Source organism: Astyanax mexicanus, chromosome 20 (genome assembly GCF_023375975.1).
Source record: "Astyanax mexicanus isolate ESR-SI-001 chromosome 20, AstMex3_surface, whole genome shotgun sequence".
NCBI lineage: Eukaryota > Metazoa > Chordata > Actinopteri > Characiformes > Acestrorhamphidae > Astyanax > Astyanax mexicanus.
The window spans coordinates 15,540,734-15,552,908 of NC_064427.1; the positions used below are offsets into that span (position 1 = coordinate 15,540,734).

The 12,175-nt window shown below is 37.7% G+C and overlaps 2 protein-coding genes across 3 annotated transcripts in view; one reads left to right on the forward strand and one right to left on the reverse strand.

Moving 5' to 3' along the window:
- Positions 1–4,528, forward strand: part of dbh (dopamine beta-hydroxylase (dopamine beta-monooxygenase)) — a 46,149-nt gene extending 41,621 nt beyond the window's left edge. Inside the window, exons 11-13 of the mRNA XM_022680937.2 lie at positions 134–261; positions 2,528–2,687; positions 4,164–4,528. Coding sequence (XP_022536658.2) covers positions 134–261; positions 2,528–2,687; positions 4,164–4,295 — 420 coding nt within the window. The 3' untranslated portion in view covers positions 4,296–4,528. The remainder of the gene's footprint in view (positions 1–133; positions 262–2,527; positions 2,688–4,163) is intronic.
- Positions 4,529–5,115: 587 nt separating this feature from the next.
- sardh (sarcosine dehydrogenase) overlaps positions 5,116–12,175 on the reverse strand; it is a 67,425-nt gene continuing 60,365 nt past the window's right edge. For both annotated transcript variants that reach the window (XM_049468820.1, XM_049468821.1), the window contains 5 exons: positions 10,478–10,571; positions 8,252–8,414; positions 7,817–7,985; positions 7,340–7,475; positions 5,116–6,338 (listed from right to left, as the gene is read on the reverse strand). In XM_049468820.1, the coding sequence (XP_049324777.1) occupies positions 6,204–6,338; positions 7,340–7,475; positions 7,817–7,985; positions 8,252–8,414; positions 10,478–10,571 (697 nt within the window). In that variant the 3' untranslated portion in view covers positions 5,116–6,203. The remainder of the gene's footprint in view (positions 6,339–7,339; positions 7,476–7,816; positions 7,986–8,251; positions 8,415–10,477; positions 10,572–12,175) is intronic.

Consider the following 12,175-nt stretch of genomic DNA (forward strand, 5'->3'; position numbering starts at 1 on the left):
CCTTCAGTGAGAATCTACAATGTAAATAGACATGAAAATAAAGAAAACGCATTGAATGAGAAAGTGTGTCCAAACTTTGGCCTGTACTGTATATTTAAGTTCACTGTGTGTGTGTGTGTTGGTTCTCCTGTAGGGTGGGTTTGGGATCATGGAGGAGATGTGTGTGAACTATGTGCACTACTATCCTCGCACTCAGCTGGAACTGTGCAAGAGCCATGTAGACCTGGACTACCTGAAGAAATACTTCAGCCTCATAAACAGGTACAGAACATCACATCGTTCATGCTATTTTTTATTTATTCACCCATATTTATCCATCTCTACTCACTTTCCTTTTAAATTTAAATAATAAAAAAAAACACAGAGTATAAAGAATTGGCCCAAGCCTGGCTGATATATGGCAGCATCACCCTGCAGAATTGGGCAGATTCCTATATTATACTCAGCAACCGGGGAGTTGAAACATGCCGCCTTTGGCCTAGATGTGAGTTGAGCTTTGAGACAGAATTGGGTCTAAATTCAAATCAGAGCCGGGCCAATTAAACAGGTATTCGGTCCCGAAATGGCCCATGTGATTTTGGCTAATACAGATTTTTAGACAGTTTTTTAGTTTTCTGTACATTTAAAGGTGCATTATGTAGGACCTGAGAGCGAGCGTGTGAAATGGCTATAGCAGCAATTTCAAAACACCACAGAGAGTAGTCTGCTCCGCCCACCCCTCCCCAGCCACTGAACTTATTTGGGTTGCCAAATTCAGCAGGCTGAATCTACACAACGTTTAGACTAGTAGAAGAGGCGGAGAGTACGAGCGAGAGGAGAGGAGAAATACAGCAATTTTAAACTCTTCTAAAACCAGTATCTAGATTTATATTGACTGTATGTTACAGGAGGGAGAGCTAAAGCGGTGTGTCGGACCATGCGAGCCCCGCGGTTTGTGTCGGACCGCGGCTCTGTGAAAGTACCAGACTGAATTAGCTAGCCAGTTAGCTTACCTGTTCAGGAGAAAAGTAGCAGCTCTGGGTCAGTCTTGTCGTCTTTTGAGCTCTAAGTCTCCACCGTTTAAACTCACTGCCAATATTTACTCTTGTTATATCCCTGCTTTGGTCACTGAGCTTTTTTGAGACATGCTGAGGCTTTTTTAAGCTGTGTAGCAGCGGAGGTTTAGCTGAACCAGCCCTGCTAGCTACTTTGCTGTGCTGCGTTGCTGTAGTACTGGCAACCTCGGTGGGTGGAGTTAGTGTTGGGGAACGAGCAGCAGGAGGAAACAAACACAAAACTCGGAACGGCCTGCACATTTAAAATAGGAACGTACTGCTGAATCCGTGCTGGCAAGAGCTACCAGTGCTTTCACTCAACATGTTTCCATAATATCTGATGATACATCCTGATCATTTTATCATTTAATACTGAAAATTTGTTACATAGTGGTCCTTTAAGGCAAATATTAGCACTCATGCTAGTACCTACTAGTTAATATCTTATTGATCACCAGCATTGCAAACTGTAATTTCTGCACCATGATGATTCACATATACACATATACACATATCGTTACCCCTTTTGAGTAGACTAAAACATATTTTCTAAAATTAAGTATATTTTTTACCTTATTACAATTGTTTCTGTAAAAAATTATAAATTGACAAAATTTTAAATTATATAAAAAACATACCAAAACATTATTACCTACAGTTCAGGCTTGTCCAGATCAATGTTCTGCCATTTTATTTATTTATTTATTGTCTTTCACATTAACCCTTTCAGACCCGAATGATGTTCCACTGATTAAAAAAAAATATGAATTAGCTGTTGATGATTTTACTTATACACTAAAGTAAAGTAAAGTCTAGTTTTAACACATAAAAGGTTCATCAGCACAGTTTGTCTGAACAATTTGTCTGAGCAACATAAAATTAATGTTTTGGTAGCAAATTTCACTAAAGTGCAGTTTTATTGCTGAAATATTGGCTCATGGGACACATTATATATTTTTATTTGGTACATCACCAGTACAAAATTAGCACAGCCAATAAATAATACGTTTTCAAATTGTATTGAAATACAGATTAAGTAAGTAAAATGTAAGTATAAGAAGGAAAAAAAATACTTTAAATATTTGCATATAATTTAAGTACATTATTATCATATTTAAATATACACCTTTTCTTCACAAGTGAAACGCAGGGTCTAAAAAGGTTAATATTATATTTGGAATAGTGCCAAGTACAAAATATCCGATGCAAATACGTAATTTTGTATAATAGTGTTTGGTAGCAGAGAAAAGCAACTTAAAGCTACTTTAACTCAAAACTCTTTAACCCTTTAAAAAAACCACTTGATCTGTCACATTTAACCCTGTGATATTTTATAATGTGATCAATCAAACGTTTGTTAGAGAACTGAATGTTCTCTAAAGTCACTTTTTTGTTTTTATCATCTCTTTAACTTTACAGACCCTGAGTGTTTATTTATGAGTGTAACTGTTGGTCTCTTTTCACTAAACCCCTGGTGATGCTCTGGTGAGCAGGTTTCACGGAGGAGAGGGATGCAGCTGTTCTCAGAGGTCTGTGGAGGAGGAGTTCTCCTCCGTATCCTGGGATCAGTTCAGTGAGGAGGTGCTGAACTCCCTCTACACCACCTCTCCCATCTCCATGCACTGCAACCAGTCCACCGCCGAGCTCTTCCCAGTGAGTACTTTTACTTTTCAGTGGGAGGGGCTTAGCTTCTGTTTAACTGACTGATAAATGTCACCCACCCACGCAACCAACAGGGTCCTGCCCCACACAAAGTACTCACCAACACACACACACACACACATATATATATATATATATATAAATATTAATATCTAAAATATTATGTATGAGGAAGTTACTGTTTTCACTGAAGTAGTTTGTGATTGTTTTTTGTTTTGATTCTTTACAGAATTTACTGTTTTCAGCATTTCACATTTTACACAGCACAGATAGATCAGTTTGGTATGAGTTGTCTGAAAAGCCTCATTTATAAACGTACAAAGTATAATCTGATTGAGAACAGGTCTCTCAATCTCTCAATATGTATTAAGTGCAGGTATAACACAAGAGATAAACTAAATAAAAATAATGTCTACTATAAAAGATGCAGGGTCTGAAAGGGTTAAGAGCTCCGAGTGGTCCTGCGAACTAAGGACCTGAACATCAGCATTACTGGCATCAGCAGCCAGAGTCTAAGATAGCACTCTCTTACCTCATCACTCCCATGGTGATACTGGTGGGTGTATCGGGTGTCTGTTGAATCAGAACTGAGCGGGGAGTTTATGTCGTTGCTGTGCATTAAAAAACAAGGATTTCCTTTTTACAGACTTTTTGTTTACTAACATTACTGTTAATAAACAAAAGTGCTTTACTCACCCAAATAAACTGTTTTCAATAAAATAAGAGTGTAGATTAATCCAGGGCTTGTCAAGACAACAAAGTATTTACAGCCACTCGACATCAGCCTGAATCCTGCATGATGTAGAGGACAGCCCAACCTCCCAACATTTCCCTTTTAGTATTACAACTTTTATTCTCATAATATTACAACTTTAGTCTCAAAATATTATGACTTTTTTCTCATAATATTACAACTTTAGTCTCGAAATATTATGACTTTTTTCCTCATAATATTACGACTTTACTCTCATATTATGACTTTACTCTCGTGTTACCACTTTACTCTTATTATGAGAATAAAGTCGGAATATTACAAGAGTAAAGTCGCGAGAATCATGAGAATATTACGACTTTACTCTCGTAATATCACCAATTTATGCTCCGCCTTTTCCTGGTAGGCTACTGTATTTTTTACTGGTCATACAGTACTTAACTTATTTGTGTATTTAGCCTATTTTATTCAAAGTTTCTGTAACATCTTTCTATATAAATATATCATATAATATAACATGGACAACTACGGCTTATATTCAGGTGCGCTTAATACACCAGAAAATACAGAAAACACTTCCATTATGAGTTAAGGTTTTTATGTCTCTCTTGTAAAGTTGCTATTTTGAAGATTAAACGTGTTTTTCACTGGATAGCGACGATGATAAGGATTGGGGTAATTGGGGTAGAAAATGGGCTTAAATTAAATTTTTTTAAATCTCTTACAGATTTTGTTGTCTCTGTTCGTGTTTTTAGGGAAATTGGGAAAAACAGAAAATTCCTGAAGTTCTGGAGGAGCTCCAGAGGGAGCCGTACCCCTGTGAACTCGGCCGATCTCCCGCCTGGAGCTCAGGACCAACAGAGGTCCAAACCGACCACATCCGTTAAAACACACTCAACATATAATACCCACAATATAAATATGAATATCTAAAATATGATGTATGAGGAAGTTACTGTTTTCACTGAAGTAGTTTGTGATTGTTTTCTGTTTTGATTCTCTAAAGAATTTACTGTACATGAAGTTAACGCTTAATGCAGCATCCACACAGAGATTGTATAATTGAAAAATGTATAATATAATTAAAAAGAATACATGCACAATTTTTTGAAGTAATATATATATATATATATATTTTTTTTTTTTTAAGTATTTTCAGCACATTCAGTAAATTTCACACAGCACAGCTGGATCAGTTCAGTGTGAAATGCCTGAAATGTCTCATTTATAAATAAACAATGTTTCCACTGTCTCGATAAAACCTCAAAAATAGTAGTTATACAGGAAAATAAAGTAACTTTAAAACTTTCAATAAAAGTCAGTGTAACAGTATTTCATTTTTAGTTTTTGTGGAGCAGCATTTATATTGGTCCATTCACTGTGAAATTTGGATGTAAACATTAGCATCAAATCAATTATATGCAAAATTATATGCAAATGTACAATATTGCCATTACCAAACTAAAAATGTCTACCTCAAAAATGATAATTTTAGAGAAGAAGGGATTTTTTTTACTAACTTTTAATAGTTGATATAAGTCAATGTAAAAAAAAAAGAAAGACATTTTTGCCATTTCTATTGATCTAATTATTATGTAATTAAGCATTATTTAAGCATGAAATAAATGAAATGTAAACTTATTTAATGCACATAGTGTATCTCCAAAAAAAAAAAAAAAAAAAAAACGTCATAAATTGCAATGGAAATTGTCAATGTATTAATATTTTATTTTAATCCTTTAAGAGCATTCTGATGGTCCGTTCACTTAAATCATGACATTTGGACAGACTATTGTACAGCTGCTAGATTCACATTATGTAAAAAAAATTGCAAATATGAAAAACAAATTGAGATTGAGAGGTTTTAAAGTGATAATAATGACAAAAAACTGGTAAACTGTTACAGCAATAACTCAATAATACATTATACTTCTGTAGACAAACAGCTGAAAGGAAAAATATTTTTCAAGCTCAGAATTTTGTATATTTTTGTATATTTTGTATAATATGTTCCTTATTATTTTGTACCATTAAATTACAGTCTTTATTAATTAACTCAAGTTTTTTTAATAGAACATTTGTGACTTAACACATTTATAAAAATACTACATGATGATTCAGACGAGAACTCCGGTGTAAAATGGACTTTTGTTATAATAAAACATGATAAAAAGTTCTTACGTTTGTTGAATAGCTCACCCTCGTTCTCCAGCAGCTTTCTGAGATCCAGTGCTTTTTGCCCAGAACTCTTTACAACGGCCACTTTGGGGGCATATATACAGTACATTAAGTCTATGTATATATATATGTCTATGTCATTATCAGTACAGTGATGGCGGCACTCGGAGCTAAAGCTAGTAGTGTTATAGGATGTAAATAGTGTTTTTATTAAGGTTCTTCTGATAACGGTGTAAAAAGTGATTTATCATGGTAAATTATGCCCCGTGTCACCAAGTCTGAAGGGTGTTTGAACAAACTGTTAAAATTTCTCTAACATGTTTTACTACACAAAGCCCATTTTACATCGGAGTACTCCTTTAGGTTTGTCAGTAGGTAAATTAGAGGGAAATAAAGGTCAGATTTGTGGCTCAGTACTCAGCTCACACTGTTCCCGGATATTCAGGATGTTATAAATCAGTGTAGAACAGCAGGTGGGTGGGGAGGATGTTTCCTCTGTTATTAGAGTCTCCAGATTAAGATCCGGTATCTGCTCTCCTGATCTGGATCCAGTGGTTCGCGGCGCTGTGGAAGGAAGCTCTGATCCGGTCGGTCTCTGCAGGATCCGGATCAGATCTTTACTCAGAGCTGTAGATGCCCTTCACTCGCCTGTTCTCCGGGTCGAAGGGGGACTTCAGGTGAGCTTTAGCTTTATACTGAACTCCCATCCTCTCCAGAGTGAACTCACCACCACGAACAAAATCAGGACTCACCTGAACACACACAGACACAAACAACTTAAGATTCAAGATATTTCTTATCACGTCACAGAGTACAGGTACACTAATATAAAAATAACAATATTTACAACAGAGTAGAATAATACAATACAATAAAATAGAATATATGGTGTGTGTGTGTGTGTGTGTGTGACAGGTCAGAGCTGTCTGTGTTGGTCTGGTCAGTTGAGAGAGTTATAGACACCTGAGCTCACAGCACACCTGCCCCTTCATACTCAGCTCACTGTCACACACACACACACTCACACACTCACACACACAGAGTGTGAGATACTGAGAGAATTAAGTGTGTTAGAAACAGTTACGGAGAGAGAGAGGCAGAGGTGTGTGTGTGTGTGGTCTCTCCTGAGTGAAGAGTTAGTGAAGTGGAGCGTCCTCTTCACTCTGCTCTACACATCCCCTACAAACCCCATTAAAGAGCCATACTGAGAGAGAGGTGAGCCCTTCCCAGCTCTTAACAGGTGTGTGTGTGTGTGTGTGTGTGTGTGTGTGTATGTATGCGTGTGTATGCCTAGTTAAAGTGTGAGTAGGAATTTGAGTGCTGGTGCTGCTCTGCAATACAATATTCAAAGTATCTTGCTTTAAATGTGATGCTGTAGTACAGTTGGGTCATGCACCATGACAATGACCTAATGTACACAAGCAAATCTACTTCACCATAGATAAATATGGGAAACGTAAACTGTATGTTCATTTTCCACCAGGGGTGTCGCCTGGCCCGGGCTTCCGGGGCTTTAGCCTCAAATAATTTTCCAGTAGCCCTGTATTATTAATGAGGAGACAGTCCGCTGAGCATGTGTGAATGGAAAATCTCTTAACGCCAATCACGGAGCCAGTTCAAGGATAAAGTTCCACCTGCTAATAATAATAATAAACTAAAAAAGCAGTTTTATATCAGTTTTATATCGGAATCTGATCGGAGCAGAAAAAGTGGATAGTCTCATCACTAGTAATATTAATCACACTGTACTCACCACTTCGCCCTCTGGGTTGCGGATGTATCCGTATCCGATAGTTTTGTTGATGGCGTATCCAAACTCAGCGCGCCGCAGGTGACCAACGGGAACGCCGTTACGAAAGATCGCCTCCAAACCAAACATGGGAACTTTCCTGCAGAACACATTAATATACATAATAATATTTCTGTGATGAATCTGGATGCACTGAGAATTGTTTTGATTTTGATAACTAATATTATGATTTTAAATAATTATATTAATACGGCTATGCTAACATCAAGCTAGCATTGCTGTTCAGTGCCTTATCCTGACTCTATTTTATTAGTATTATAACACACAGGGTCAGGATAGATTTTTATAGCTGTGAATGGGGAGTAAGTGCATCTGCTCTGCAGGGTTGCCAGGTTGAGCATTTGTGTGTGAGTGGTGAGTTCAAACCAGGTTAATGCAGTGAGGGCAGTGTTAGGCTGCTGGGGTGACGCAGTGACTCACTCGTCGATGGTGAAGCAGACAATTCGGCGGCGAAGCCCCTCGGCCTTCTGGGATTCCAGTGCGCTGCGACCCAGGAAGGGGATAGACGTCTTCATTTTACAGGTAAACGCAAGCCCCGCCTCCAGAGGTGTGTCATCAGGACGGAGGTCTGCATGCCAGTGCCTGTAGCCTGAGAGAGAGAGAGAGTTTGTTACCTTACCCCTTAGTTATCTTCCCCAGGTGTTCCTTGTTTCACTGGCTTGACTTATATACCCCATATTTTCCTTGCATGGTATGTTATTGTTATTCTGTTAGTTTAACTTCTGGTTTTGTTAGTATTTGCATGTATAATTAGTCAATTGTTTTTTTGTTTTATAGCCTTAATATTATTTGTTTTCTAGTCTTTTTCTAATTATTATTAATATAATTAATTAGGATAGAAACAGACTACTGCACCTTTCTCGATGCTTAGCGAGTCGATAGCTCTGTATCCAGCATTTTGTACACCGTATTTGGCTCCAGCCGCCATGACAGCATGGTACACCGGCAAACAGGAGTCTTTAGGGATGTGCAGCTCCCAGCCGAGCTCGCCCACGAACGACAAACGCATAGCACGCACCTGCAGAGAGAGAGAGAGATAGAGAGAAACCCTCATATTAGAGAGACGAGAGACTCGTAGTTTTATAAAGGGAAATGGATGAGCTAGCAGCTCATATGTGGAGCATCTTTTGCTGGAGTGGAGAGTAAACAGCTGCTCTGAAGTTCATGCTCAGGTCCAGGAGGTGAAAAAAGGACAGGTGGTTTGCTTTTGCTGTTTTTGCAGCTATAGCTGCACAGCTGCACCAAGAGATACAGTGTGGGTACAAGAGAGCAGTACGTAGCGCTAATGCTAATGCATAAAAGCAAAAAGACAGACGCACGAATTCAGATTTCATGAATTCAGACATTCATGTCACATGTCCACAGATCCGACACGTATCTGATTTAGGACCACCTACGAAAGTACCTTGAATCTGATTTGAGTATGATTATTCACACAGCCATGAAAAAATCTGATTTTAGCCACATTGAGCAAAAAACTCTGATTTGAGTCACTTTAGCCTGGTAATGTGAACATAGCCTTAATTTCTCTGTTTCTCTATGTTTATCTATGTTTTTAAAAACCTAATTTATATGGATCTGGCAACACCACTGCTCTTCGTCTTGCTGTACACAGGTCTGTGTGTGTTTTTTATGTATGTGTGTGTGTGTGTGTGTATGTGTGTGTGTGAAAACACACATATACTGTAAACTGAACTTGTTAAACAACTCATTGAAAAGTGAACTTTGGTCGGAATAAAAGAAAAAGTGGTAAAAAAAATGTGATGTGTGTGTGTGTGTATTTCAGTAAGTGTGTATTTAAGTAGGTGAGTGTGTGTATGTGTTAGTGTGTGTTTGTAGCCCCAGAGGAGGCACAGTCACACAGCCATCTGTCCAGGCTCACCACAGCCCTCTGCAAACACCACCCAACACAGGGGATCCACTTACTAAACTAGGCCAAACTACCTGCCTCACACACACAAACACACACACACGCACACTAACTCTCATGTGCAACATGATACAATCAGCAAGAAAAACAACAGAGCAAAACAACCTCATCACAAACAACAAACAGATAAAAAAACCTTAAACAAACATCAAAAACAACAATGGAAAACTAACAAAACAAACATCACAAACAACAATACATTACAAACAACAATAAACTACAAACAACCAACAACCACATCAAACAACCACAAACAATCATACAACAATCAACCATATCACAAACAATAAACAACTACAGGGGTTGGAGAATGAAACTGAAACACCGAGGTTTAGAGCACAATAATTTATTGTGGTGACGGACAGTTCTGGTGGAAACAGGAGAGTTGAGGTGCACATTGAATTCTGCCGTGATTTGAGCAGACGTGGTTTTATGTTTTTTGGATACAATCCAGGTTAGCACCCGAACATCCCTTTCAGACAGCTTCCTCTTACATCCACAGTTAATCCTGTTGGATGTGGTTGGTCCTTCTTGGTGGTATGCTGACATTACCCTGGATACCGTGGCTCTTGATGCATCACAAAGACTTGCTGTCTTGGTCACAGATGCACCAGCAAGACGTGCACCAACAATTTGCCCTCTTTTGAGCTCTGGTATTTCACACATAATGTTTTGTTCATTGAAATATTTTTAGCAAAAGCTTACAATTCAATATATTCCAATATAGTCCAAGACTTACAATTCAATATATTCCAATATATTCCAGGACTTACAATTTGATATATTTTATTTGTCTAGTTTTTGTGTTTATATTAAACAACATACAGTACCTTTAAAAACGTATAGAACTCTAAAGCAGCTTTTTAATATTATTTTAGCAGCATCTTTTTGCCAGTAACCCAATCAAATGTTAAACTAATATAGAAGTGTGTAAAGAGAGAGAAAGAGAGATAATCTTTATTTTATTACTATTGTTATTATTGTTATTATTATTGTCATTGTTTCTTTTTATTGATGTTTCTGTTAATACTGTCATTGATGTCTTCTTAAATGTTCAAGTTAGATTGAATTTAATTGAGAGAGAGAGACAGAGAGAGACAGACAGCAAGAGAGAGACATATCAAGAGAGAGAGAGAGAGAGAGAGACCCACCTTGTGTCCAGCAGCGGTCACTATTTTATGTGTAGAGAAAGGGAAGGCCTCATTACTCAGATCTGCATCTAAAACCTCCTGCAGCAAATCACGGCTGAGAACACACACACACACACACACACACACACACACACAGAGAGCGAGAGAGAGAGAATGAATGAATGAAGCCATTACAGGCTGTGTATCGGTCAATCGTGGTCCAACATCATCTCATATAATAAACATTAATACACATCATTACCAGCTTTAGGTATTAGCACCAACACTGTAATCTCACCAGAGTAGTGTGTGTGTGTGTGTGTGTGTGTGTGTGTGCCTGTTGCTGAGATCAGCTGCTCTTCAGTACCAACACACACAATCATATAAGGGCTTTTCTTTTATATATACACATTTGGGGGTGTACATATATTTATATCTATCAAAACAAGACTGTGATGTAACAGTTTTGGAGCTTTGGAAACGGCCCCTTTTTCTAGCTCTTACATTGGTTCTGCTGGATCTTATATTTAAGGTTCTCTTTAAGGAACTCTCATTATTCAACTAGAATAAGATATACCTTTTGAACAAAATATTGGGACACCTGCTCAATCATCGTCTCTTCTGAAATTAAGGGTATTAAAAAGGGTTTATCCTGCTTTTTGTTGAGGTTTATTCTTCTACTCTCCAGGGAAAGCTTTCTGTTAAGACTTTCTGATAGTACATTGCCGTGAAAACTCCCCATATCATCCCAACATTATTGAAGGAGCTCCATCATTCTAGAGCACACAATTCCACTGCTCCACTACTTAGTGCAACATAGAGGGCGTGTCCACTAGTCCATATCGTATCGTTCGAAATAATAATCACCAACATTTTTGAATGTGGTGAACGATACTAATATTATACCCTGAAATATGGAGCCATATCCACCACCCCTATTTATTACATCAGGGTTCTACTTTTTTACAGTTTTTATCAAAAGAAAAATTCACACTGTTCTCATTTCTCATTATATATCTACTAGAGACAGATTATATCTGTACAGTATCATTTATTTTACTTTAATCCTGGATATATGGAGATATTTGGAGTGCATTATTATTAGTAGTATCATGACTAATAATTCTGGATCATTGACGTCTGTTACAAGTCTGATCAAATTCTTGTATGTTTTAATATCTCAGTTACGGGTGTGTTATATTATATTTTATGGAATAATATAATTAAATTTTCATTTTATTGCTGTAGTGAATTCTTAAAAGAATCTTTTTTTAATTAAATTTTTTTTTTCACAAAAATACCCTGATATTGATATTGAATGATAGTGAATATATTTTTTTGGCCAAATGCCATCTTAAATATTCATGGTACTGGTTTTGAAGTGAAAAATAGTCTGTGTGTGTGTGTGTGTGTGTGTGTGTACCACTCAGTGTGTGAGATGTGTGATATGATGTAATTACTAGACGCTCTCCTGTCCCTCCCACTGCCAAACCCACCTATCTCACAAACACCACACAGACCTACACACTGAACAATGATCCAGCCTGTGGTGTGTGTGTGTGTGTGTGTGTGTGTGTGTGTGTGTGTGTGTGTGTGTGTTTGAGAGCCCAATTTGCCTGGCCGGCGTCTGGTTTAGCAGTGTGATTTAGCTGAAGATCAGATATGAACTCACTTACAGCAGCCGGAGCCGACACACACACACACACACACACTGACGTC